The sequence below is a fragment of the Daphnia magna genome, linkage group LG9 (genome assembly GCF_020631705.1).
Source record: "Daphnia magna isolate NIES linkage group LG9, ASM2063170v1.1, whole genome shotgun sequence".
In the NCBI taxonomy this organism is placed as follows: Eukaryota; Metazoa; Arthropoda; class Branchiopoda; order Diplostraca; family Daphniidae; genus Daphnia; species Daphnia magna.
This window is the reverse complement of record NC_059190.1, coordinates 8291397-8316943: the sequence shown is the minus strand read 5'-3', so window position 1 is coordinate 8316943 and position 25547 is coordinate 8291397. Positions and strand designations below refer to the sequence as shown.

At 45.0% G+C, this 25547-nt stretch overlaps 4 protein-coding genes across 4 annotated transcripts; 1 reads left to right on the top strand and 3 right to left on the bottom strand.

Annotated features, from left to right (window-relative positions):
* Positions 1–546: 546 nt before the first annotated feature.
* On the top strand, positions 547–25542 carry LOC116930518 (dedicator of cytokinesis protein 3). Its single transcript, XM_045179254.1, is given in 28 exon segments — positions 547–937; positions 2060–2146; positions 2504–2544; positions 2621–2673; positions 2868–2952; positions 6868–7016; positions 16811–16895; positions 16983–17018; positions 17095–17252; positions 17374–17455; positions 17601–17916; positions 17986–18118; positions 18264–18378; positions 18933–19095; positions 19169–19477; positions 19608–19798; positions 19875–19975; positions 20067–20319; positions 20387–20821; positions 20901–21179; positions 21262–21405; positions 21490–21657; positions 21734–21819; positions 22081–22243; positions 22313–22512; positions 22617–23210; positions 23278–23498; positions 23501–25542. Coding segments are annotated over 28 exon segments (6090 nt in total). The 5' UTR covers positions 547–900; the 3' UTR covers positions 24907–25542.
* On the bottom strand, positions 7956–10877 carry LOC116930521 (innexin inx3). The gene is made up of 2 exons (XM_032937907.2): positions 10674–10877; positions 7956–9591 (listed from the first exon to the last, which is right to left on the bottom strand). Exon 2 carries the CDS (start codon positions 9561–9563, stop codon positions 8370–8372), a length of 1194 nt encoding a protein of 397 aa, XP_032793798.1. The 5' UTR covers positions 9564–9591; positions 10674–10877; the 3' UTR covers positions 7956–8369.
* LOC123475984 (innexin inx3-like) lies at positions 11936–13415 on the bottom strand. The gene is made up of 2 exons (XM_045179256.1): positions 13255–13415; positions 11936–13058 (listed from the first exon to the last, which is right to left on the bottom strand). The coding sequence occupies exon 2, from the start codon at positions 13052–13054 to the stop codon at positions 11975–11977; it is 1080 nt and encodes a 359-aa protein (XP_045035191.1). The 5' UTR covers positions 13055–13058; positions 13255–13415; the 3' UTR covers positions 11936–11974.
* LOC116930520 (innexin inx3) lies at positions 13563–15155 on the bottom strand. The gene is made up of 2 exons (XM_032937906.2): positions 14129–15155; positions 13563–13992 (listed from the first exon to the last, which is right to left on the bottom strand). Exons 1-2 carry the CDS (start codon positions 15083–15085, stop codon positions 13693–13695), a joined length of 1257 nt encoding a protein of 418 aa, XP_032793797.2. The 5' UTR covers positions 15086–15155; the 3' UTR covers positions 13563–13692.
* Positions 25543–25547: the final 5 nt, after the last annotated feature.

The following is a 25547-nucleotide window of genomic DNA, read 5'->3' as shown; positions in this document are numbered from 1 at the left end:
GGAAAGGGGGTAAATTTTATTGTAATTTTTGGATCTTAAGCTATAAAAATCGATGTAAACTATCACATCAAACATTCTAGAGATAATAAAGAATCTCAAAAACATATTTTCTGTTTAGTTTGGTATATTAATAACCAAACAACGTACCAAAAAATGTCTGTTTTTGGTCCCTCCCCCACCCACCCCTTCCAAAATATCATAAAATGAAATAATTAATTACGGTCTAATTTTTTAGCGGATTTACATGAATTTTACGGCAATCGATAGGTAATAATAAGGGCTATCTACTCGGTGAATTTCATTGAAAAATATGAAAAAAGAAAAAATTCCCAATGTAACACATTTTTTCATTTAATCGGTCTAGCGCAATATTGGACCTAAGCGACAAAACTAACAAAATCGTATTATGAGTATACTGAGAGCAGCTGGTAGTACACGTTGCTAGATGGCAGCTGCAACCCCAGATAATGCTTGATGCCAGCAGGGCCACCTTTGTTGATCTCTGTTTCGCCGTGACTCTGAAAAATCCCAAAATTATTCATGCAATCAAAATGATCCAGACTTTTATTTACATTTTGTTTTTATTTCCCTTTTGATCATTTTGATATTTAAAATTGAGGTATTTTAGTTAACTTTCAAATTATAACTAGGTTGTCCCTGGCCTGCAGCTCTGAAGTCCGGCTAGTGAGGATAGGCTTTGTAAATTGTAAACTCCTCGCGTTTGTTTCGACTGCTTGGAAAAGGGGGCAGCTGTTTGTGTGTGTTGTGTTTGTTCTATTGGTGTTGGTGACAGTCTCCTGAAAACATTCGTTACAATGAAACTGGCAAACCTTTCGTAATTGTGCGTCTTATAGTCCATGATAGCACTTAGTTTTTATTCGTCGCGGGTGATGTCCCATTATGTGGAATTACGTGTCTGAGAAAACTATCGGAGTGGGTAAGATATTTCGTGCTTAATATTTATTTTCCCAGTGCTTTCTTTACCCTGTTGTTGTATCAACTTGGGATTAAAGTGGAAATTGATGCACTCCCCGGCAAAAAGCTATTTCTCTAGTGCCTAATTAACAAGCTGTCAGTCTGACTGCTTCATCAGAAAAAATTAGCAACTGCTCCGTGGCACAGTGATTCCCTTTTCCCTAAACTTGCCATCCGTCAAACCTGAATTGTGTGCCATAACATTACCTGCTGTTTTCCATTCCAGAATTTCCACAACTAGAGAAAATGAGAACAACAGAAGTTGAAAGTTTGATTGGAAAGTTTTTTGCCAGCCAGTGCTTTTGACCCCAAAGCATAGCATATTACACGCGCGGAAGCTTGGAGGACGCCTCTGACGCAGAATCTCCCTACCTCTCCTGCCCCCTTTCAATTTCCTACAACATTGTAATCCCCCATTTTCCCCTCGTCTTTTTATCCGCTTAATAACCTTAGGCTGTCGCTGTACACATGCAGCGTGTATTCAAAAAGTTTGAAATAGCTAGGCACAAGGTATTGATGGCAAACGTGTCTTATAATCCCGTCAAACTCACGTTCCATTCCGCTTTTCTTTTCCTACGCTGGCAGATGGACCGAAGAAAACAAAAATGGATGATCTGCCTGTCTATTTTGTTTTTAGTCTTTTCTTTTTACGGTCCAGCACAGATCAATATTCGCACAATCGATTTCTCTCTTTCCCGCTGACTTAAGAAAAAAAAAAAAAAGAAAAAGAAAAAGACCGTCCCCATTCATAGTGGCAATAAGGAAATAGTTGTTTGGCTTAGTTTTAGTTTGCGGCATTTGACGGTTGATGTTGGGTGGCCCATCAGTTTTCCTCCCCCGTTGTGTACAACAGCGTAGGGACTGGACCCAGCCGTTGGTCACATCTCGTACTCGTGAAACGAACCCTCCATTCATGAAGACGCGGAGAAGGGGAGAGCGAAGGCAGAGAGAGAGGACTTCCTGTTGGGTGGGACTGCGATAACAAAGGCATCATCTCTCTCCGAAATCCCTTGAACTTGAATTCTATGAATGAAAACTTCTTTTAACCAATGTTTGTTTTTGTTTTCTTTCTTTGTTCCAAAAGCTATCAGCCACTTAGACGGAGCTTCTATACCTCACGGATTGACGTTGCAGCTGGGCGACCTAGTGGAAATCACCCAGATATGTGAAGGTAGGAGTGAATTCTCAACTTATCGCATTGTCGGAAGTCTTTTCCTTCACGCGATGATATAGTGTTTATGGAATTGATAAGAAAGAAAAAATTTAAAAATAAATAAATAATAAAAAAAAAAGTCGTAAAACGGAAAGAGATAAACTCTTTCCTCACACCATCATTAACTCCGCACATGAAAAACACGCACAAACACCCCCCCGTAAGTGCTCGTGGGAATGTCGGTCATGACTACATCGACATGTGTTGTTGCCCCTAAAGATAACAGCTGCGAAGAGATTCCTCTTATCTAAAAGTTCATTGATTTCTTTGATAAACATGTTTCCTGTTTGAACGCTTTGGTTTTCTTCCTGTTAGATTGGTACCTGGGCGTGAATCTGCGCACCCCTAGCCTGCAGGTAAGCAATGGTTCCCATACACTTTGCCGCCAACACTGATTTCGTTTATGATCTTGTTTCTGGCGTTATTTTACAGGGAATTTTCCCGTGTTCCTACGTTCAAGTACGACCTACATCTGATCAGGAAAGGTATGCAGCTGTTACCAAGTCTACCGTCACGCTTTATGGGTTTTCTCTTTTTAATCTTGAGTTTATTTCTGTGTACAAATTAGATTGGCTTCATGGGATTACGTGTTTTTTTTTTTTTTTTTTTTTTGGGGGGTTCTTTTGTTGTTGTTGTTTGTTTCTCCCGAATTCTTACTTAATGATTTTTCTCCGCTCAGGTGTTGGCATTACGACGATCCAGTAGTCGAAGAAGCCACTAACGTGTTGCGAGAATGGGGCGTTATCTGGAACCGATCGTTCGTGGTGAGTGTCATTTAGTTTCATTTTCTACCGTTAGATGGCTGTTCGCTACGCACCTTTGTACACACAAGAAAAAAAAACTATTTCTAATGTCGATAAAGACCTGTGGAAAACGGTGAACACGTGCACAATTCGAAATTTCTGCCTTTCCACCTTTTTTTGTTTTTATTTTATTTTTATTTTTTTTTGTTGAGGGGGGGGGCATTCTATTTCATTATTACTTGAGCGTTTACGCAGCGGAATGAATGTCAAAGTAAAATTGAACCACTTGTTTGTGCATATCTGTTGATGGAAGTTTCTAAGTTTCCCCCGAAAATTAAAGTTAAACACGAAATGGCGTAGCCTAAGAAGAAATGTTGAAACGTCTTCAGACGATGGTTGTTGCTACGTTGTGTAACTGTTCCAGACAAAAGAAAGAGCGAGAGAGCGAGAGAGCGAGAGAGGGCGAAGTAGACAGAGCCGAAGGAGACAAAGTGAAGCCACCTGATGGCTGGAGCTCGTACCGGATGAGACAAATGACTTGTGTCAACGGTGGCAGATATCGGAGCGAAAGCTTGACGGCCCGGAGCGAAATAATGCTCTCTTCCCTACTAGTTCTGGAATGTTTTCGTGTCGTCCGATCCCCATTTTCTTCTATCCTCTTTTATTTTTTTCTTCTTCTTCTTCTTCTTCTTCTTCTCCTTTGTTATTCTTCGAATCAAAAGTTATTTGGAATCAGGCAAACAGGGTCATTTAACAGCCAGCGCCAGAGTTACTCTCTCGAAACAAAACAAAACACATCAAGTCATTTTGACTTTTTTTTGTTTTATTTGGTTTTTTGTTTTTTGTTTTTTGTTTTTTCATCTCTTCCCTGCTCGAAACTTATACGGTACCCGCTTCGCATAGACCGAAGAAGAATTGTTAAACAAAAGCCGCCTGCTTTAGGGGAGAAAATGACATTCCAATTCCTCTCGTTTTGTTTGGAGGGGATTCTCCTTGCATCAGTCAAAAAAAAAAAAAAAAAACCAAAACCAAAAAAGAAAGACCACAAAAAAAAAAAAAAAAAAAAAAATCTGTCTCTTTCAGACAATGAAGAAGAAAGAAACGAGGCCCGCCCGGTGCGATACGGGTAGTCGTTTATTGTGCCATCGCTGTAGTTCCGTTACCAGACGCATGCCAACTCGAGCTCTCTTTGTTTTGTTTTGTTTTGTTTTGTCTTTTCCCTTCTTGCCGTCTTTCTTTTTCTTTTTTCTTTTTTTAAATACCCATCTGATAGTTAGGTAATTGAATTGTATCATTTCGTTGATAACAATCTCAGTTTTAGTTTGCGTCCTAATGAGCCATCCGCTTCTTTCTCGCTCGCCTTCCGAGGCACTAAACTCAACGGATTTTAAAGCCGGTTCTTATGCCGGCGGAGGCGCCTTCTTCCCTCGTGACCTGGGATTTTAAATTTAAAAAGAAACACACACACACATTTATAAAAGTAAAAATTAAAAAAAAAAAAAAAAAAAAGATAGAATTTACGGGGAAAGAGAGAGAGAGAGTCTCGGCGTGACACGCAGATCGAATCCGCGCCCGTTCTGGAGGTGCTTGTCATGCCACAAGACTAGGCTCTTTATTTTTTTTTAAATTTTTTCTCCCCTCTCTTAACGAGGCGACGGGTTTAACTTTACAAAGAAAATGGTAAAAGGAGGAAAGAAAAGAAAAGGGAAAAAAAAAAACACAGAAGAAGGACGATTAGAATCTCTTTGATGGGAGCCAATGAGCTGCTCCTGCTCTTGCGACTCAAAAGGCCAAAGAGATGTCGGAAAACGATCGAAGAGAAGCAGAGAGGAATGACCAAATCGGGTCATCGCGTCTGTGCCCTTGTGACCGTTTGTGCCCCGATGGTTTCACATTTATTTATTTACCTTTCTTTCTTTATTGTATTTATGTCTCCTCGCTCTTTTTTTTTTGTGTGTTCGGATTTCCGAGGGGAAAATTTGCCGGCGCTTTCGTGTCACAATGTGATGGGACGCATGAACGGCATCATCTTTCGTTTCCAAGCAGCAGCAACAACAACAAGTAGTAGCAGATCGTATATCTTCTGGTGATTGCTTGCGTGCGTGAAGGCCACTGTAAAAGCAGCGGCTCGCGCGCACGGGTCTCCCCATTATTCCCCAAAATACCTGAAAATTGTTTTCTTTTTTTTCTTATTTCCGGACAGAGAGAGAGAGAAAGAAAGAAAAAAAAAATCAAGAAGCCAAAGGCTGAAAGGCAGGCAGGTGTGTGTGTGTGTGTACAGTATATTATACCTAGAAAAGAAAAAGAAAAAAAAAAAGTTCCACCGACAGCCCTCCTTTCGGACTGATGTTTCACAGCGGGATAGCTACCGACACAATCAGCCCCCGGTTGGCCATCGTCCGCTCTTGTGCTGCTCCTGCTGACCAGTTGGTTGGAGGGTCAGAGGGCCTTTCAGACCACTGGCCCAGCATCAGGAGCTTCTGCTAGTGCGGACGTTATCGATCACGTAGTTGATTTACAACGTGGAAAAAGAAAAAAGAAAACCTGTATTCCGTAGTCTTTGTCGTATTTGTTTCACAACAAACTTTTTGAGACCTCAAGCCAAATAGAAATAGAGCTAGAAAATGAAGAGAAAAAATAAGAGAGAGAGAGAGAGAGAGAGAGAGAGAGACTGACTGAGAGGGTGGGGGAGATGTTTCTCACGCTTTTTTCCACTTCCCCCCCCCCTAACTCCTGAGTCACACACACACACACACACACACAGGTAACACAGACAGCGTCTCTGCTATGCCGCCGCCGCCCACTAGGGTCAAGGACTTGGACTATATCATAACGCTATAGGCCCTTTATTTCCCCTCTGTTTGGACGACATGTGCAACGTCATCCCCCCTCAACAATTTGGAAAAAAACAAAAAAAACATTATTTTTAATTTTTTTTTTTTTTTTTTTTACCTTCTATTAAGTTTGTTTTGGTTTGTTTTCTTCTTCCCCTATTTTCGGCAGGATATGGGGGGGGGGTTGATCTTTCTTTATTCTAGTCCAACATCCGGAGGTTGTTGTTTAAGTTATTCGAGAGTAAATATTTTGGTGAGAGATGGATGTCGTTTGTGAGTCGGTCGAACGTTTTCGATTGGGCGTTTCATGGCTGCGGTACACATGTTTCTAGTAGTAGGGCATACATAAACGTTGCCACCACGCCCAACATATACCAGTTGATGGATTAGTCGTTGTTCTTTTTGATTGATTTCAAATGGGGCGAAAGAAAACAAAAGAAAACAAAAAAAAAAATAGTTCACGGGGCTTCCGGAACATCTGAAACCGCAAGGCATCAAATACTGGCGTCTTTTTGCATCGTACAATTCAATTGCTGCTGCTGCTGCTGCTGCAATCCGGGAAAAAGGTTTTTTATTTGATTTCTTTTTCTTTCCCTCTCTTGAGATTACAGGTGATGGATGGAATCGTCTGATAAAAAAAAATTTTTTATTTTATTTTATTTTATTTTTTTTCTTCGGTCATTGATTGATTCCGCGTTGATCGATCCCGTCCGTATTGTCCAAACCAGGGGGGCTTGAGAAATTCCTTGGCTGAAGATGAACGACGCTCGTTATTATAAATAATTCTTTTACCTTTGATATCGGCGCTCATCTCGGATGTTCGGAATGGAAATGGGAGGTGGGAGAAACACGCCGGCCCCGTCGGTGTCGGGCGAGGGCGTGGGAAAATGAAACGGGAAGAAGCCCGGACTGTGTATAGATAGACAGCCTCTCTTTGCTATCTGCTTGGCATTTTTTATTTAAAGGGAAAGAGATGAAAGGCGCTCCCATGTTTTTCTCTTTTTTTTTTCTTTTTTTTTTTTCTCGTTTTGATTTGCATAATGATCTCGTGTGAGCCTCTTTTCTACATTCTAACGGGCGATGTTATTTGACTGTTATGCAGAGACGTCAGAGAGAGCAATGCACGATGCTCCGATCGGCCATTTTAGACCTGATGGACTGGCGTCTTCAGCTGATGACCGGCACCTTCACGCTGGATCATCTCCGCGATTTGCGGCTACGCATCACATCTCATATTGACTCTGGCAACAGGTACGTCACGTCAATTTTTATTTTGTTTTTTTTTCCCTGTTTCTTTCCCGATTTATTTTTCAACAACAAGAGTATGTCGGACATTGATGAAACTGTGTGGGTTTTATTTTTATTCTTCCGAGTTGAGGTCCTTATGGGCGTGCGCGTTCAGACGTTATGCCAGCCAGTTAAGGGACCGCTACCCTGTCAATTATCTTGGCAGTTTCTTTCAAAGCTGTGTGTACACTTTTTTTTTTTCTTAGTATATGTTATTTTTATTTATTTATCTATTTTTTTCGAAAAAGAGCCAAGCTTCAAAAATGATTGCCATCTGTGGGTTTGTTTTTTTGCTGGTACCAACATTCTATATAGACGCATACAAATATGATTCGGTTTCATCTTTGTGTGCATTAAGTGATGCAAGAAGGATCCGGTTTTCGTGCGTGGTCATCACTTGTATAATGGCCATCAAACGTTGGCCATTTGTCGAACGTCTTTTCAAAAATTCCCCCGATTTTTTCGTGTGTCTGTGTGTGGGTCGCTGGGCTTTCTATTCCCTCATCCGAGGTGAGAGAGAAGAAAACCGGTCTCCTTTCCAACTCCTCCTAGTGTTTTTGGTGAAACGAACTTACGAAACTGGCATTTCAGGGTTTAGAAAAAAAGAAAAAAAGAGAAAAACTCTAAAAGGTCATCATCCTGGAGCTTAAACAAAAAAAAAAATAATAAAAAATTTTAAAATGGTAACCGTGTCGAAAAGGTGACACCTTTCCATTTACGATCGGCTCGTATTGGAGCACATCAGACACACTGGAAGTCATTGGATTTCAAATCCTTTTTGCGGTTGACCCCTTTTCAAGAAATTTTCAACAGCTAAATTCAATTTTTTTTTTTATAACTTTTTTTTTTTTTTTATTTGTTCATTTCGTTATTTACATCTTTTTTTTTTTTTTTTTGAAAAAAAAACAAACAACCAATACTCGTTCCCGTTGGGTAGCAATTTTGCAAGAAATAAAGAAATTTATGAGGTGTCTCTTGGTGGCACTGGCTGTTCAAGTACACTTGCAGGAAAAGGAATACATCGAATTAAAGTAAAACAACAAAAAAAGTACCAAAGTTAAGTGTAAAAACAAAAAATACAAAATAGAAAGGATTAAAAATAGAAAACAAAAAAACTACACACATTTTTGGACACAACTCGGTGGCGCGCACATCACAGTGAATCTTGCTGGCTCATGTAAATAAAACCCCCAAAAAAAAAATCTTTCACGAAATTGAACAACAAAGATGAGAGCTCCCCCCCTTCCCACACATTCACATACAAACACACAAGAAAAAAAAAATAATAATGTGGGTTCGTCTCTTAAAACGATAAAATCATCGTTCGCCAGGGCTTCCGTATCGGGCGTTTAGAATGGGCGCTGTTTCCAGGCCGGCGGACGAATTAATTTTGCCGGCATCGTTACCGGCCGTGAAGCGATGAGCCAAATCGTCGATGAGACCGTTGAAGAGGAAACCTTCCAAATTTTTGCCGAGCATGTGGATGAGGAAATAGTCGCCGAACGGGACACGTCGGATGACCGTTTCGGCCGAATCGATCGACGGCGAAGAGACGCGCCGCATAACAAAGAGGCGGGCAATGGGCGAAACGACGATGACCAAGCGATAGGCGAGCGCGAGGGCGGACAGAACGGAGAGCAGAATGAGCCAGAACCACAGGAAAATGTAGATTTTCTCGTTGAAAATGTTCCAGGCCAGGACGCAAAGGGCGTCGTGAGTCTGGATGGAGCCGGACGGCCCGTAACGATGGAACGTGCACTTGGTCATGCGCGGAAAGACTTCGATGAGCACGTCGTCGCGATCCTCTTGGTCCATGTTCGAGTATTGGATGACGCGAGTGCCGTAGTCGAGGAATGCGCCGTTGAGGAACTTGTCGATGAAGAAGATGTTGCCGACGACGTTGACGAAGTTGAGCACCTCGCAGGCGATGTAGACGAGAGCCAAACGGCCGCGCGTGTGCAGCGTCTCTTGCAGATAGTCAGACAGGGCCGAAGAGCGCATCTTGCGGTCTTCGGCCACCCAGCCCAGCAACAGGCCGCGACTTCCGTCCGTCATGTTTCGCACTTGGCCGTCTTCGCACTGCTTCCAGATCCAGTGCGGCAGATAGAACAAGATGCCCTGCAAGAACAGGACGAACGGCACCCATTGGTAGTAGCTGTGGATGCGGCGCTCGCCCTGGCCCTCGTAGGCCGGTCCGACACCCTGAAAGGCCTGCGGATATTCCACCACTTTACCGCCGGCCAGTTTCGACGAGCCGGGCAGGGTGAACGTGTGCTGAATCCAGCAGTAAGTGTTGATGACCTCGGGCCGAGAAATGGCGTCGTCCGTGATGCAGTCGATCGGACTGCCGATCAGGTCAAAGGCCGTGATGATGACGCAGGCGGCGAAGAAGAAGGCGCTGGTGAAACGGTAGTGAAGACGGAAGATGGCGTTATCGATGTCGGCCTTGTCGTGCAGGTATCGCACACGCACGAATCCGGCAAAGCTGCCCAATAATCCGATTAGCGTCATGGTCGTCCTGTTGCACTCGATACCAGTCCTGCAATCGAAAACAAGCGATTCATCATTAAGAACATGTGGAACACACAATCATTCACTGGTTAACGATGTCGACACGGATGGGGCATGTGCAACAAGCGAGACATCAGCAATCTCTTTTTCTCTTTTGTTATTGTTGTTGAAGGCATCATCTGCAAGTGCACACAGACACACTGGAGGCCAAGAATGCGGCATAGCCGGTTTGCCTTTTGTGTAACGTGGCTGCAGGCTAAGCTGCATACCTGTCCGGGCATGTCTTGTGAGCTTTGTGTTCAACTTTGTTTTTTTTGTTTTTTTGTTTGTTTTTTTTGCTTAAGTTTAAGTTTTGTAGCGTGAGCCGATCGAACACTTTTAAATGCGTCAGCGTGTGACATGATCGTGGCCTATTCGGCTATCGAAAGACAGTGAAAATCGGTCGTCGTGTTGAACGACAGAAAGAAGGAAAGAGTCGGGACGTGATCGGCATCCGCAGTTGCACGAGGTCTTTTTGGAATGTTTTTGTCCCTCTGCCATGTTTGGCTTTTTTTTTTTATTATTATTTCGTTTTTTTTTTTTTCCTATCGCCCTCCTTCGATTTCTCCCCTAAAATATCTCAAATGCTTTCCCAATAGCCTTAAGGATATTTTTTGTAACGCACAACTACTTCAGTAGTCGCAGATCAATTGCAGCTTGTTATCGAAAAACGTTACAACGACGTTGATTCTACAACTAAATTTTCGTTTCTTTTTTATCTTTCCGAGAAAGAAAAAAACAAAAATTAAACAAGAAAAACAAAAAAGTTTGGTTATTTTTGCCCTTTTCAACAAGCAAAAGAAAAAGAAAAAGATAAAAAGATTGGAAGAATGAATGACTTGATCATTGGGTTACGCGCCCATAGAGAACACGTTGGGAGTTATTGCCCGTTGGTAATAACGACTTGGAGGGAAGAGATCACCTGCCGTGAAAAGATACGACTAACAAAAGACACCAGGTGTGGTCTTTACGAGCAAAAAAGAAAAAGAAATATGCCTCACACGCTGACCAATTTGTTTGTGTACTTTGTTTCTGTTTTGACTTTAGCTAGTTTTCTTTGTGCATTTTTACCTAAGAAAATGTCAGATGATCCGAGAAAACTAACGAAGAGTTTCTTTTGCCAGTCGAGTTGTACCACAACAGACACTGGTTGATAAGACACTGCGAGTCGACAACAGAAAAGCACAACTGAAATTCACTCGAGAACAACGCACACAACACAAACACCTGTGGTCGGTTGGAGCTCTCGACTCGCAGTGAGAGCCAGTCCCGTCAGCTAGGGCCTTGTTATATAGCCGACCCCCCTGGACACACCAACCAGCGAGACCAAAACAGGTTTCCTCGCTTAGAAATCTCTTTCTGTCTCTTTCCACTTGCAACACACACACACACACACACGCACACGCACAAAGAACATGGAGCTATAGTTACTACATTCTGACATACACACACACACACACACACACACAAATTGCATGTTTATTAGTATATGTGTGTGTGCGTGCCCACCGTTGTTTGATGAGTGTCTTTTTAACTGGTCCATTGAATGGTGGCGTGTGTGTCTTTTTGTTTTGTTTCTTTTGAAGCTATGAAGTATCTTACAAGCGAAACATGCGTATCATTCGCCGACGTTCATTTGTTTCCTTCAACATGCACAAAAAGATGGCCCAATAGAGAAACGCACAATTGGTACTAGACGATATATTTCTAAATATTTTCGGTCTGTGGTTAGAGGGGGTTTTGTGAAGTTGCCGCTGCCCCCCTTGTGAGGTCATGTGATGGATTATCCCTTAGTGCCGGTTACTTTATTTCATTTCTTTTCCCCCTTCGTGTTTTCATTTTTTGTTTTGTTTTTTCTAGTGCTCTTTTTCTTCTTTTCTTTTCTTTTTGGAATGAAATTTTAGAACAGTTCAGCAAAAGTAAAATGGAAAAGATGGAACAAAAAAAAAAGGGGGGAGAGAGAATGGGCGTATGGGAGGAGGGGTGATGCAGAGAGAAAATCGAGTTGTCTATCTCATTTCGTATGGCGCTGCTGGTCGACCAAGGCCAAGAAGAGTCAGACTCATTATTCATCCCGCGGCATCTTCAATGGCCTCTTTTTTATTGGCTTTTGAAATCTCAATTCTTGTGTCAGAGGCATTTTACCCCCCCCCCCTCCTTCTTCTCCTTCCAATTGTTGCGTCCCAATGTAATAATAATAAAAATAAAAAAAATGACTCCCAATAACGAGGCCTTTTACTTCTGGTCCAGGTGGGCCCACCGAAATCTCTTTAATAGAATGCCCCGATCGGCTACCGTATTACTACGTATTACTAAAAAAAAATGAGCTAAACAGTAGTCGAAAGCATTTGATTTAAGAACTCTTAAAACATTTAACAATTGAGATGGGAATGATCGAGGTGATGGGCCAAATCGTCCAACAAATCACGATACGCCACATCTTGCAAATTCTTGCCCAGCAGGAAGACCAAATAACAATCGGGATAGGCAAGCCGTCGACTCAGGATGGCCATCGATTGCGGATCGCTAGTGGTCGAACCGATTCGTTTGAAAACAAGATGGCGGACGGCGGGCGACGTCATGACAAGCAAGCGGTAGAGCAGGGCGAAAAGGGAAACGACGGCCAGGAAGACCAGCCAGAACCAAGCGAAAATGTAAATCTTCTCGTTGAGCACGTTGACGGGTAGGATGCAGAGAGCGTCGTGTCGCTGCACGCTTCCCGACGATCCGTAAGTGTCCAACGTGCATTTGGTGACGCGCGGGAAAATTTCAATCATGTGATCGCGTCGTTCCTCTTGGTCGAGGCTTTGCCGTTGAAGAATCTGCCATCCGTAATCGAAGAAGTAGCCACCGAGGAACAGGTCGATCAAGTAGATGTTGCCGATAGCGTTGACCAAATTAAAGAGCTCGCAAGTGACGTGGGCCACGCCCAAGTAGCCGTGCGTCCCCATCGTTTCGTTGAGGTAACTTGACAGCAGAGGTCGCCAAAGCGTTGCATCTCGACCTTTCAAATCGAACCCGCGCCTGCCTTCCGTCAACTGGCCGACGATGCCGTTCTCGTGCTGCTTCCAGATCCAGTGCGGTAGGTAGAAAAGCAGGCCCTGGAAGAACAAGACGAACGGCACCCATTGGTAGTAGCTGTGGTAGCGCTTCTCACTCGATGGCGGCCCGACGCACGGATGAATTTGATGGCTCTCAAATGGGACGGTGAACGTGTGCTGGATCCAGCAGTAAGTGTTGAGACCGCGCCTCTGTGGAAACACGTCGCCAATGCAATCGATGGGTTTGCCGAACAAGTCGATGGCCGTGACCAGGACGCTGGCAGCGAGGAAGAAGACGCACGTGAATCGATAATGCAGTCGGAAAATGGCGTTGTCAACCACCGGTTTGTCTTGCAACAATGTCACTTTGAGCAAGGTGGCAAAAACACTCAAAAGGCGGGCGACTGACATGTCACTGAAAGTAATCAAGTTCAGAAGAAGAAAAAGAAAAGAAAAGAAAAAAGGGAAAATCAGAAAAGAAACAAACAAAACCTTTTCTTTTCATTAAAAAAAGAAAAATGTCTGAAACGGTTTGGTTTCAACGTCAGAACCGCGTGATTGACAAGCGGGAAGAAGTCTCTCATTCGGTTTTTATCTCTTCGTTTTTATACCTGTTAAATGTTGAGCGTTTGGCCGGTTGGTTGCAAGTTGACACTGGCAGCACTCGAAGCCAGAAATGATCTCGATCGTTTTTGTTGGGGGGAAGAAATGAGACTAAAAGCGACAAGCTCACACATTCCAGACATGTGGAAAACGAAACATTTTTTTTTTTTTCTCTCTCTCTCTTCTCTTTTGATTACCTTTCCTCCCCAAAAAAGGTAGAGAACCCCAGGGCTGAGACAAGAAGGGCAGGGAGGGTAAAGAAAAAAGATCAATCTGACAAAAAACAAAACAAAACAGAAAACAGAAAGAATCCCACTTTTCGTTAAAAGCAAACCGAAATCCAAGTGTATTTTTGAATGCCAGAAAAAGAACAGAAAATTCGAACAATACCCGCGATTTCGATAACAAAAAGAAAAACAGAAGAAAATCAAAATAGTATAAATGACTCAATCAATGCTTTGCGATTTAGTAATGGAGGATTCTTCCATTGGCAAGTAGATTGCCTTCGGTTCCGCCCTGAAAGAAGCGCGCTTTCCAACCGATGACATCAGCTCGGACAATTTGGACGTCTGGCGTGTGAACGGGCCACGTCGTCGTTCCTCCGCCTCACTGGCGTTACTCGTCAGGTGCTTAGCCAGGTCGTCCATCAATCGGTTGAACAGGAAGCCTTCCAGGTTCTTGCCGAGCATGTGAAGGAGAAAGTAATCACCGACAGGGACGCGCCAGACGACTGTCTCTGTAGAGGCCTGTCCATAATACGAACATTTCTTTAAACAAATTTGGAATCGTCCCGTGGAAGTTTGGGCTTTTTATTTTCATTTGCATTTTTTTAGCTATAAAACGAAGTTGTTTGTTTGAATGATTGAGTCAATTGAAATTTACCTTTGATGGCGATGCCAGGCGACGGATGAGAAAGAGGCGTAGCGTCGGTGACATAAACATGGCTAACCTGTAGATCAGGGCTAAACCGGTAATGACTGACAGGATAATGAGCCAGAACCAGAGGAAGATGTAGATCTTTTCGTTGGCGATGTTGAGCGGAAGGAGACAGAGGGCGTCGATCTTCTGGATCGTTCCCGACGAGCCGTACATGTGGAAATTGCATTTGGTCATGCGCGGGAAGACCTCGACCATGGGATCGGCACGATCCTCCTGGTCCTCGTCGGACAGCTGGACCACTCGCGTGCCGTAGGTTAGGAAAGCGCCGTTGAGGAACCGGTTGATGAAGTAAATGTTTCCCACCACGTTGGCGAAGTTGAGCAGCTCGCACGTGACGTAGGCGGCGATTAGATTGCGATGATATCGCATCGTCTGCACCAAATAGCTGAAGAGGGCGGCGCAGTGATCGTGACGGGCGCCTTCCTGTCCGATGCTGGTGCCTCGACTGCCGCCGGTCATGTCTCTGACGCGGCCGCCTTCGTTCATCTTCCACAGCCAGTGCGGAAGGTAGAAGAGGACGCCTTGCAGGAACAGGACGAAAGGCACCCATTGGTAGTAGTTGTGGTAGCGATGCTCGCTGTCGGATTTCTCCGCACCGACTCCCGGATGAGCGAATTCTATTCCAACGCGTTGGCCTTCTTGGCTGGCCAGCGTAAACGTGCTGTGAAGCCAGCAGTAGGTGTTGAGCGCTTCCGGTCTTGAGAACGGCTCTCCGGTTATGCAGCTGATCGGATTGCCGAAGAAATTGAAGGCCGTGGTGAGGACGCAAGCGGCGAAGAAGAAGGCGCTGGTGAAACGGTAGTGAAGACGGAACACGGGGTTGTCTATGACGGCCTTGTCGTGCAGGTAACGCACTTTGAAAAAAGCGCCGATACCGGCCAACAAGCCCACCACCGACATGTTGGTGGAACTAACTGCGTGTGTCTTTGATTCAACTGAACCTCGACTCTAAGCGACGGAGTTGTATATTTATCTTTGATTGGGTCGGGAAAAGGAAGAAAAAAAACCCACGATTCTTTCTTTTCTCGCTTTGGTTTTCTTCTGCCACCCAATTGACGTCACGTCAGCCTCTTTTTGTGTATTCCGAGCGGAAGACAGCGAGCCAAATTCCTTTTATGGACGTGAAATCGGGTAGTGCAACGGCCGGAAATGTCACAATGTCTTTGGGGTTTTTTTTTTTTTTCTTTCTTAACCAACACATTGCTTCATCAGTTAACTAACCTTACTCATTTTCCAGTTCGTTTGTTGTTGTTTTTTCTCTCCTTTCTCTCGACTTGTTTTGTTATTGGCACGTATTTTTAGTTCTTTTACCTTTCATTTTTCTTTGTTGTTGGTTGTAGAGCTCGCCCACCCCCACATTTCTCGAAGGGAACAACAACGACAAAAAAAAAATAAAATAAAATAAAATAAAATAATAATAATAATAAAATGAATTCCTGTTTATGAGTTGTGTGCATGGCTAAGCAGCTGCCATGTTTCTTTTTGAAAGATATCGGCGCCGAGATCTGGTCGGTGGATTCTTTTTAAACCCTGTCTTGCATTTTGTCACGCTGTTACGCAAGTGTCGGATGACGACCGAGAAGAGATTCGAAACCTGCGATACCATCGCAACAAAATATTTGAAAAAAAAAAAAAAAAAATGAAAATAAATAAATAAAATCTTTTTGAAAAAAAAAAAAAAAAAAATGGCGGCAAGTTTTTTGGGTCGTATGTCACGGAATGCGGAGCTAAACTTTCAACTCCCCCCTTTTTTTTTTTTTGTTTTTGTTTTGTTACTTTGATATATTTTTATTTATTTTTTATTGTTTAAGAAAAGAAGAAAGTTGACAACCAGGCATCGGGCTACTGCAAACGGTAGTCTTGAACTCTTGATACGAGACACCGTCTTTACGGCTTCTAGATTTGTTATTAAATTTTCGTCTTTTTTTTTTTTTTTTTTGTCTACCTTAATTTAAATATGTTAGCTCTTCACCATTCTCTCAGAGAGAAGGAAAACCAGTTGACATTGCCGTTTTTTTTTTATTTAGTTTTTTTCTCCCTTTTTTTTTCCCCCCCTCAACATGAAAAATAATTTTAAACCGGTCTTGGCCAACGTGTAAAAAGCGGTCGATGACGGCCACCCTATTTGGCCATTGGGTTTCTCTGTGTGTCTGTATTCTTTATCGTCTAAGATACAAGTTCGACCGGTTTTTTTTTTAAGAAGAAGAAGAAGAAGAAGAAGGAAAAAAAAAAGAAATTTCTTTTATGTATGTCTGGCGCATTTTAAATTGAAATGGGTATAATACTGAATTTAAAGGCACGGTCATAGCAACACGACCAACACCATTTTTACGGCTCCAGGGGCCCCCATGCTGCGCTTGTTAAATTGTAAAAATCCGAAGAAAAAAATAAAAATAAAAATAAAGGCCAGAGTTTGTCTCCAATGCCATAAAGTCACATTTGCCCGTCTCATTCTGGCCGTGTCACGTTCGTTCGGAAACATATTTTTTCCATGCCAATGCCAGTTACATTTCGACCGAAGCTTTGTTAGAAGACGAAGGAAAGAATAAAAAGGGCTCATTTAACACGTTTTTTTTTTTTTTGTGTGTGTGTCTCTGTGTGTGTGTGTGTGTAAATTCTGTTTAGGAAACTCGGACTCGACTTGGTGCCGCGGATCGACGAACGCATCGTCGGACCCGATACCCTTGGAGTGTATCAACTCTACAACGTGGTACGTTTGAGTTTCTTATACGTTTCGTTAACATTGAATAGTAACGTCAATTAATGCTCGCCCTTTCTTGAAATATATATTCACTAGCATGTGACCAGTGCCGAAAAGAACCGCAGTGCTACGGTAGGCAAAGTTTACAATGACATTTAAAAAAAAAATGCTGTTGATTTTTTTCGTTTTAACACTGGACTTGATGTAGTGGAATTCCACTCTGCCGGCCAGAGGTGGCAAGAATGCGGAATCGCGTCCGGCAACTCATCACTTGTACCTGTCGATGCGTCACTTTGGCTGCTCGCTCGGCGAAGATGCCGAAGTGTATTTCGTCCTGTACGACATGCAACATTCGCGCTACGTGAGGTGAACTCCTAAGACCCGTTTGTTTTCATTGATGTCGTCTATTTGTGTTTGGGTGTTAAGCGTTTGGCGTTGGGTCGTCTAGTTGACAATTGACATTCATTTTCTTTGGTCTGGCTCGCAGCGAAAAGTTTCTAGTCAAGGTTCTTAAAGAGGGATTCTCCAGCTACATCGGCAAAGCCAACAACAGCGCCACGCTCTTTACGGTACGGCCGCACCTGCGCTTCTTTTTCGTCCATCATCCCAATTTGCATTCGATATCGATAGCTTTAAAAGCTTTTGCGTTTCTTCTGCTTCTCCTTCCTCTGTCTGACGTTTCGTTCTTTGTCTATGACGTGCCGTTAATTTCAGGAACTGGGCAGCGCCGATTTGAAAAAGGATTTATATCTGGTGGTCCAAGTCGTCCGACTCGGCCGGCTGCTTTACACCGAGTCGTCGAAAAAACCGCTCAATCAGACGTACCGACGTCCTCACGCCGTCGCCGTCTTGCCTCTGGCCGAGTTGCTGGCCGACGCCAACGGCCTCGGCGCCGAAGACGAAGAAGAGCGTGAATATCCCCTGAAATTGTATCAAAGCGACGAGAAGGATTACGGTCTGTGGCAACACGAATTGGTAGCCAAGAAATCCACCAGTAAATTCAGCCTCCTTTCCGGACAAATTTCTCAAGGTGATTGGCTCGTTTTTTTTTGTTTTCTGTTTTCGCGATTTTTCTAATCATTTCCGCCTCACTACGTAGGTGTGGTGGTTTCCCTGCGACTGTTGCGTGGCGAATTGGCCGCCTTGCGTCACGAGTACATCCACCTGTTGAAAAACATAGCTTTGACTCAGAAGCTGGGCTTTCCCGACGTCATCATGCCCGGTGACGTCAGGTGCGGTTAATTAGACTCTTCGGCGTCCATGCGCAATTAGTTTTGCCGTGCGCACTGTTCGCCTTGCTTGTTTTGTTTGCGTCTGGTGTGCTGCGGGCCGTGTTGTTTATCATCTAATTTTTCTTGACGTCTTGCCTGTCGACAGGAACGATTTGTACTTTGTAATCGAACGAGGCGAGTTCGAACGTGGAGGAAAGTCGTCGAGTAAAAACGTCGAGGTTACCGTTCAAGTTTTAGACGAGTTTGGCAGGCCCATCCAGGTACAAATTCTTATTCGTTTGTCGCACATTTTGTTTGTTTTTGAATTCGCTATGCAATGACAAGTATTTAACATGCAATGGCACGAACTTTAAAAAACAAAAAAAATAACATTTCCTATTCAATGGCGTTGATGTGGCGCAAGCGCACGACGTTCCCCCTTTTCTCTCCCACGATCAGCGTCAGGGGAAATAAAAGGGGGGTGAAACCGGCTTTTCCGATGATATCAACAATGTATTTGATTTTATTTTTTTTTATAAAAAATTTTTTGGTTTTATTTTTTGTCTTCCTTTGTGTCGTGGTGCAAAATGCATGAATAATCCATGCGTGCATACGTATATTAACCGGTCCAGACCGGCGTCGTTGTCTCCCGATGCAAAACGTGGCCTTGATTATCGCCGTGCCATCTTTTTTCTTGTTAGACTTGCTACATTCATCCCACCTGTTAGCCATATCGAGACAATGGATAACTTGATCGAACTCTAAGAAACGCACTTGATCAAGTGGAATCGATATTTTCCTTCGCCGTCTGAATATTGTTTTCTCTTTGGCGTAGAACTGCTTGTACGGAGCGTCGAACGTGGACGGAGTAACCCAGCACCATTCGGTCGTCCTCTACCACATGAACGGCCCTGTGTGGTACGAAATGATTAAAGTCTTGTTGTCCATCGAAAAGTATTACGGCGCCCATTTGCGGCTCGAGTATCGGCACTGCAGCAGTAAGTGGTTGATGTTGGCACGTCCATTTCCGATCGATTTCATTTCGTTTTCCGTTCGTTTGGTTTCGTTTAGCCAAAGATAAGACGGAGAAGAGACTGATCGGTTTCTCGTTCATCCCGTTGATGGACCGCGATGGAACCGTCCTACCGGATGGGCAACACCAACTGTTGGTTTACAAAGTGGAAGACTCTGCCCGCTTGAAAGATCCGTCCGTCTCCTATCTGCAGTTGCCCTACTCGGCGAAGCAGGTGCAGTCGGTCGCCGTTCAGGCCACGTCATCCATCGCCTCATCGTCGCCGTCCTGTGCGTCGTTTCAGCGTAACGGCCGTGAGTCGGTCACGGTGGCTTTCTACCTTTGTTCCACCAAACTCACTCAAAACGGTATCAAATCCATTTGGAACAGTTTCTTTTTTTTTTGGGGGTGTGTTTTTGTGCTGGCGTAACGAGATTTATAATGCAAGGACTAATGATTTTTCACGCGTTTTCCTTTTGTTTTTTTTTCCTTCTGCAGCCAATTTGCTGTCGTTGCTCAAATGGAAATCTCACCCGGAACGCATTACCGATACGCTCAACCTCGTCATGCGTTTGAGAGGGGAGGAGCTAGTCAAGTTTCTCCAGGACGTGCTGGATTCGCTCTTTGTCATGTTCTCCGACGCCGAGGGAAATGCAACCCCGCATTCGGGCTTGGTCTTTGAAGTTCTGGTAATCTAATCATGAGCTTATTTTCCAATGTTTTGAATTTTTTAAGTACTCATCTTTCATGTTGTACTCGTTTAAGGTGAATATTCTGAGTTTGCTGGACGACAGTAAATTCCAGCATTTCAAGTCGGTGGTGGATGCCTACATTACCGATCATTTTTCGGCCGCTTTGGCCTACAAGTAAAATGACTCTAACATTCTGAATATGAAGCCAATGATTGGCTAAAAATTCCGTTTTTTTAATTTTTTCTTTCAATTTTAAATTGACAAGGGGTTTGCTGAGTTGCGTCCAGCAGTGCACCGACCGCGTTCATTCCAGCAGCGATTGCAAACACGAACCCATTCAGCAGTGCTTCCGCGCTTTTGAGATCCTCTTCAAATTGGTCATCCAGTCGCGCCGGCTCTACGCAAGGGCCATGCTGGAAAATCAGAAAGAGGACGATTTCCGCCAGTTCCTTCAGTCCCTCTTTGCCACTTTCAACAAAGTCGCTTCGCTCTGCAGCGACGGGCTTGTCAATACTCAAGTAGGCTCCATCTCCTCTTCGTCCAGTTTGAATGGTTTTGATTACGTTTGGCCTTTGTTCGCTGAAGGTTGTCTTGCTGCGCAATATTTACACGGTGGTGGAACAGCTGAGCCAAATTCTGAGTCAAGCGGAGGCAGCCAAATTATTGTCGTCGTTGATTGACAGCCTTCCGAAAGAGCCCCATCCGCTGATAGCCACAGCCAGGATGCAGCTCGTTCTCACCACCGTCAGAGGGCCACTGTTCACGGAATCGTCAGCCGCTCGTGCCATTTTACTGGCCACAATCTGCCGCCAGCTGCGGCTCCATTTGTCGCAGCCGTTGGTCACGTCGTTTTGCACGGAGACGCTGGGCCACATGATGAACTTCTATCGAAACATGAGCATGGCCGACGACACGACAGAGGACAATGTTTGGTACCGCGACGTGGAAACAATCGCCTTAGCCACGTTGGCCGTTCTCATCCAAGCCGTGCAATCAGCGCAGAAAACGGATTCCAATGTGGTAGCGGCTCTTAAACGATTCGAATGATGGCTCTCCCTTTCTCACCATGGCTTTTCCTTTTCTTCATTTCGATTGCTAGGGCCCACTGGTCGCTTGCTTGCTCAGCGTGTTGGAACTGCTTGATCAGGGCCATTACGATCGCCTCTGGTCTGAATTATCGGAGCGCAAGCCGCTCAAGGATTTTCTGTTGCAACTTTTCGCTGTGCTGCGGACGCTGGCCCGTCAAGGCGAGCACGTCTTCCCGTTCGAATGGTCGACCATGCATTGCGTTGTCAACCGGGTCATGCTTTCAGCCTTGGATCAGATGACGCAACCGCTGGTGGCCTATTTTCTCGATTGCGGATGGTTTGACAGTCAGGTAACACAGGACGGTTGAAGACGAAATATTAAAGAGAAATTTTGCATTGAATGCGCTAACGAGAGGCATTTGTTTCACGCAGCTGTGGAGCAATTATTTTGACCTGGCCGTCTCGTTTTTGACGCAGCCCAGCTTGCAGCTGGAAAAGCGTACAGCCGGCCAACGATTGAAAATGGTCCGAGCTCAGGGCGGTGATATGCGAGTTCAAATGGGATTCCAAATCCTTGTAAGAAAACGTCCCCATTTTGTTGGTTCAAAGTGTCCCAACTCACTTGTTGTTTGATTTCGCTTTTCGCTTCGCTTCGTGCAGACCATGTGGAATGCTATCGGTGATTACAAGATTCACTTTATACCGTCGATGGTTGGCCCGTTTCTGCAAGTTACCCTGGTACCAGAACCGACTTTACGCCGGGCTACTCTGCCCATTTTCTTCGACATGCTCGACTGCGAGCATCGACACCGCGGCAATTTCAAACAGGTGACTTCACAATGATGAAAACCATCTCATTTTTTTCATCCCCCTTTGTTTTTGTGTGTGTATTTTTGTTGAACAGGTCGAATCAGAACTGATTGATAAATTGGACGTCCTGGTGGGAGAGAATAAGGGCGACGACAATTACAAGGAACTTTTCAATACCATGTAAGTATTTCTTCTTCATATTTGTTTATTTTTTTCTCTGTCGGTTGGTCGACCTCCAATCAGCCCGTTTAGTGCGATTGAATTTTCCATTCTTATTCATGAATGCTTCTTAACAAATCATCTTTTCTTTAACGCTTCTTAACAAATGAAAGGGAAATGTTGAGCTCGATGTAAGTATGGGCACAAATCCAAACGGTTTGTGTGCACAACCGATCGGCACTGAGGTTCACGGATAATAACTTTTGATTGACTTGATGACAGACTGCTGGAAAAGGTCAAATCGTGCGACGTGACGTGGCAGAAACACGGCAAGGCATTTATCGGTTCCATTACGCGGCTATTGGAACGATTGCTGGACTATCGCAACGTCATGGAAGGAGAAGAGAATCGGGACAAACGAATGAGCTGCACCTTTAATCTATTGGCAAGATGATTGCGATAGCAAATGTTCAACGATTGTCTTGTTCTCGCTAACTGTTGGCATTTCTTTTAGAATTTCTACAAAGACGAGGTTGATCGCCGTGACATGTATCTGCGGTACATCTACAAGTTGCACGACCTCCACTTGTCTGCCGACAATTACACCGAAGCGGCCCTTACACTCCAGTTGCACGCCAGCCAAATGGGCTGGTCCAGTCAGATGATGCCCGCCGACGGTCATCACTCATCGCAAATGGAATGGCAACGCAAAGAGTATATAACTTTGATTCTTCTTTTGAATTGAAGCCACCCCCCTTCCCCCCTAAAAATAAAAAAGACATTGATTTATGAAATTTTGTTTTTCGACGTTCGTCTAGGCAACTGTACATGAAAAGCATCGCGTATTTCGACCGCGGCAAATGTTGGGAAAAAGGGATCCCACTGTGCAAAGAGCTGGCAGATTTCTACGAAACGCGGCTGTACGACTATGGGAAGCTATCACACATCCTGCGGATGCAGGCAGGTTTTTACGACCACATCCTGACGCAGCTGAGACCCGAACCCGAGTACTTTCGCGTTGGCTTCTACGGCCAAGGGTTTCCGCTCTTCTTGCGAAATCGCCTGTTCGTCTATCGCGGCCTCGAATACGAGCGCATTGGTGCATTCACTCAGAGACTCCAGACCGAGTTCCCCACTGCGCACATATTGACGAAGAACACGCCACCAGGTGACGCCATTCTGACCTCCGAGGGCCAGCACATTCAGATCTGCAACGTGAAACCCGTGGCTGAGGATCACCCCGTCTTTGACGCTGGACTCGTTGGGTTTCACGAGAAGATACGCAGCTATTACCGCGTCAACGACGTCCGTCGTTTTCAGTTGGACCGGCCCGTCCATAAAGGACCCGTCGATCGAGACAACGAGTTCAAGAGCCTTTGGATTGAACGCACTTGGCTCGTCAGCGAGCACCCGTAAGTCGATATTGGATTTCTTCTTCAGTCGACTATCATTTTTGTTTTGGTTTCAATTGTGACTTAGGTTACCGGGAATTTTGCGATGGTTTCAAGTGGTCGATCGCCACGTCGAAGAAATCGCTCCGGTTCAGTACGCGTGCGAGACCGTCATGTCGGTCAATCGCGAACTGCAGCAGTTGGCCTCGTTGCACGCGGCTGAACCCCGCCGCAACATCAACCCGTTCAGCATGCGGCTTCAAGGCGTGATCGACGCCTGCGTCATGGGCGGAATCGCCAAGTACCAAGAGGCTTTTTCAATTCCGATTTCCTAGTCAGCCATCCGACCCATCTGGAACACGTCCTCCAGTTGCGCCAGTGTATCGTCGAACAGGTGCGCATCCTCGAAGCAGGTCTTACCCTTCACGGCAAACTGGCACCGCCGGAAGTCCAGCCACTCCACAAGAGGCTGGTCGATTGCTTAGCGCAAATGAAACAGCGTTTGAAAGAGTGGGGGTTTCCTTCACCGGATACGGGCGCCCGCTACGCCAACAGTCAAACGCCGGCAGCTTTGGGCCATCATCACCGACGAGCCGATAGCGACGCCGGAATCGAGTACAGCCCCGCAAAGTTAAACAGCAGCAATGCGTTGCTCAATGCGTCATTGTCGATGGCTTCCGACCGAGTTAGAGCGCAGCGATCTTTAATGGCTGGCGGCGGCCCGCCGAGCAATCGATCCTCAAGCTCCAGCAGCAGTTTGTACGGCCATCTAACAGTCGGCGAAGTGGGCAGCGAGGACGAGGAAGATCTGTATTGCAAGCCATCAGAAATCCTGGAGAAATTGCAAGCGGCCAACACGGCCGCGTCTGTGCCACTTCAGCCTGTTCATTCAACGAATTCGACGACGCCGAGGTCAGCCGGCAGCGTCGCCACTGTTAGCCGAGCCAAATCTCCGCGCTGGGCCAATGAGTACATATTCTTCAGTCCAGCTTCGTTGCGAGATTCCGGTTTCGGTACGGATCGCGATTCTTTGGCCTCCAATAACCCCGTCCATTCGTTGACGATAACTAGGACGCCGCTGAGCAGCAAACTTCCTCCGACTAGCCTCACGCAGCAATCTCGCCACACCCATTCATCGCCGAACGTACACGACACTGTCGATTCGACTTTGAGCCGAACTCCGCCCCGTCAGATCGCGCCACCTCTGCCTCCCAGATCGTCGAAATCGTCGTTCGACGAGTCGTTCATGGGCGGCGATTCTGCGTCTCCGCCTCCCATCCATCCGAAGAGAGTGCCAAAAAAAGGCCAGCCAGGAATCCCGTCGTCACTTGTCATGTCCCCAGAAGCGGGGGAATCCGGTACGATGCGGCATCATCGGCCACCTCCTGCCCCACCTCTGCCTCCTAAATCTGGGTACACGGCGTCTCCGATGTCGCCCACACCAGGAACATTGGGCCTTCCGGTGACGGCTCCCCCGCCAGTACCCCCGCACGGTCGTCCAGCGATAAACAACAGCACGTCATTTTCAAATCCGCTGGATCTCGGAAGTGGAAGTGGCAGCCTGGTCGACGAAGTCTGTAGCTTGTTGGCAGCTTCCGGCTGCCGGATGATGTCCAATGGCAGCAATAAAAGCCCTAGTCCTCCCGCATCAACCCCGCCACCTCTCCCAGTCCTTCCACCCCCTGACGAATCACTCTACTCTGTAGAAACTGCTTGAATGGTTTGCAGGCCGTGTGAGGTCGATGCACCGTGCCGTGGTGTTAACAGGACGGAATCTGCCGCACCATCCCTCCCCCGACGTCTATCCAAAGAAGAAATTTCCTGCGTTGTGTAGATCTTGTGTTTACCTTTAGGTTATTAGCATTATTTTCAAAATGACTATACTCATATCATATATTCCTTGACGTTCCGTATCGGACCTTACGTCCTTTTTAGGTTCCAACGTGCGTAGTGCTGTGTCTAATTATTATGCCCTATCGAGTATTATTAAGGAAGAATGTAAGTTCCTGTCCTTGTGTGTTGACATATCACAATATCTGAGTGTAGTCTTCCATTTCTATATTCTCGGCAGTTACTTGAACATCTGCAGAGTCAACGACTGAAGAGTTTCCTCAAATAGCATTCGCGTATTTTTCTTGTATTGTGGCGAATTGGATTTCGACAAATCTGCATGAACGATAGACAACAAAGTCGGATATTTCATGCAGTTCAAAGTTGAGATTCATTTATATCGTGACTTGAGATCCAGTTGCGACTCACGTGTCCTAAACAGCTTATTATCAGAAAGATTTTATGTAGATGTGCATTTAGAAATGTAGCTAAATAATTAAAATAAACAATGACAGCAAATCTTGAACT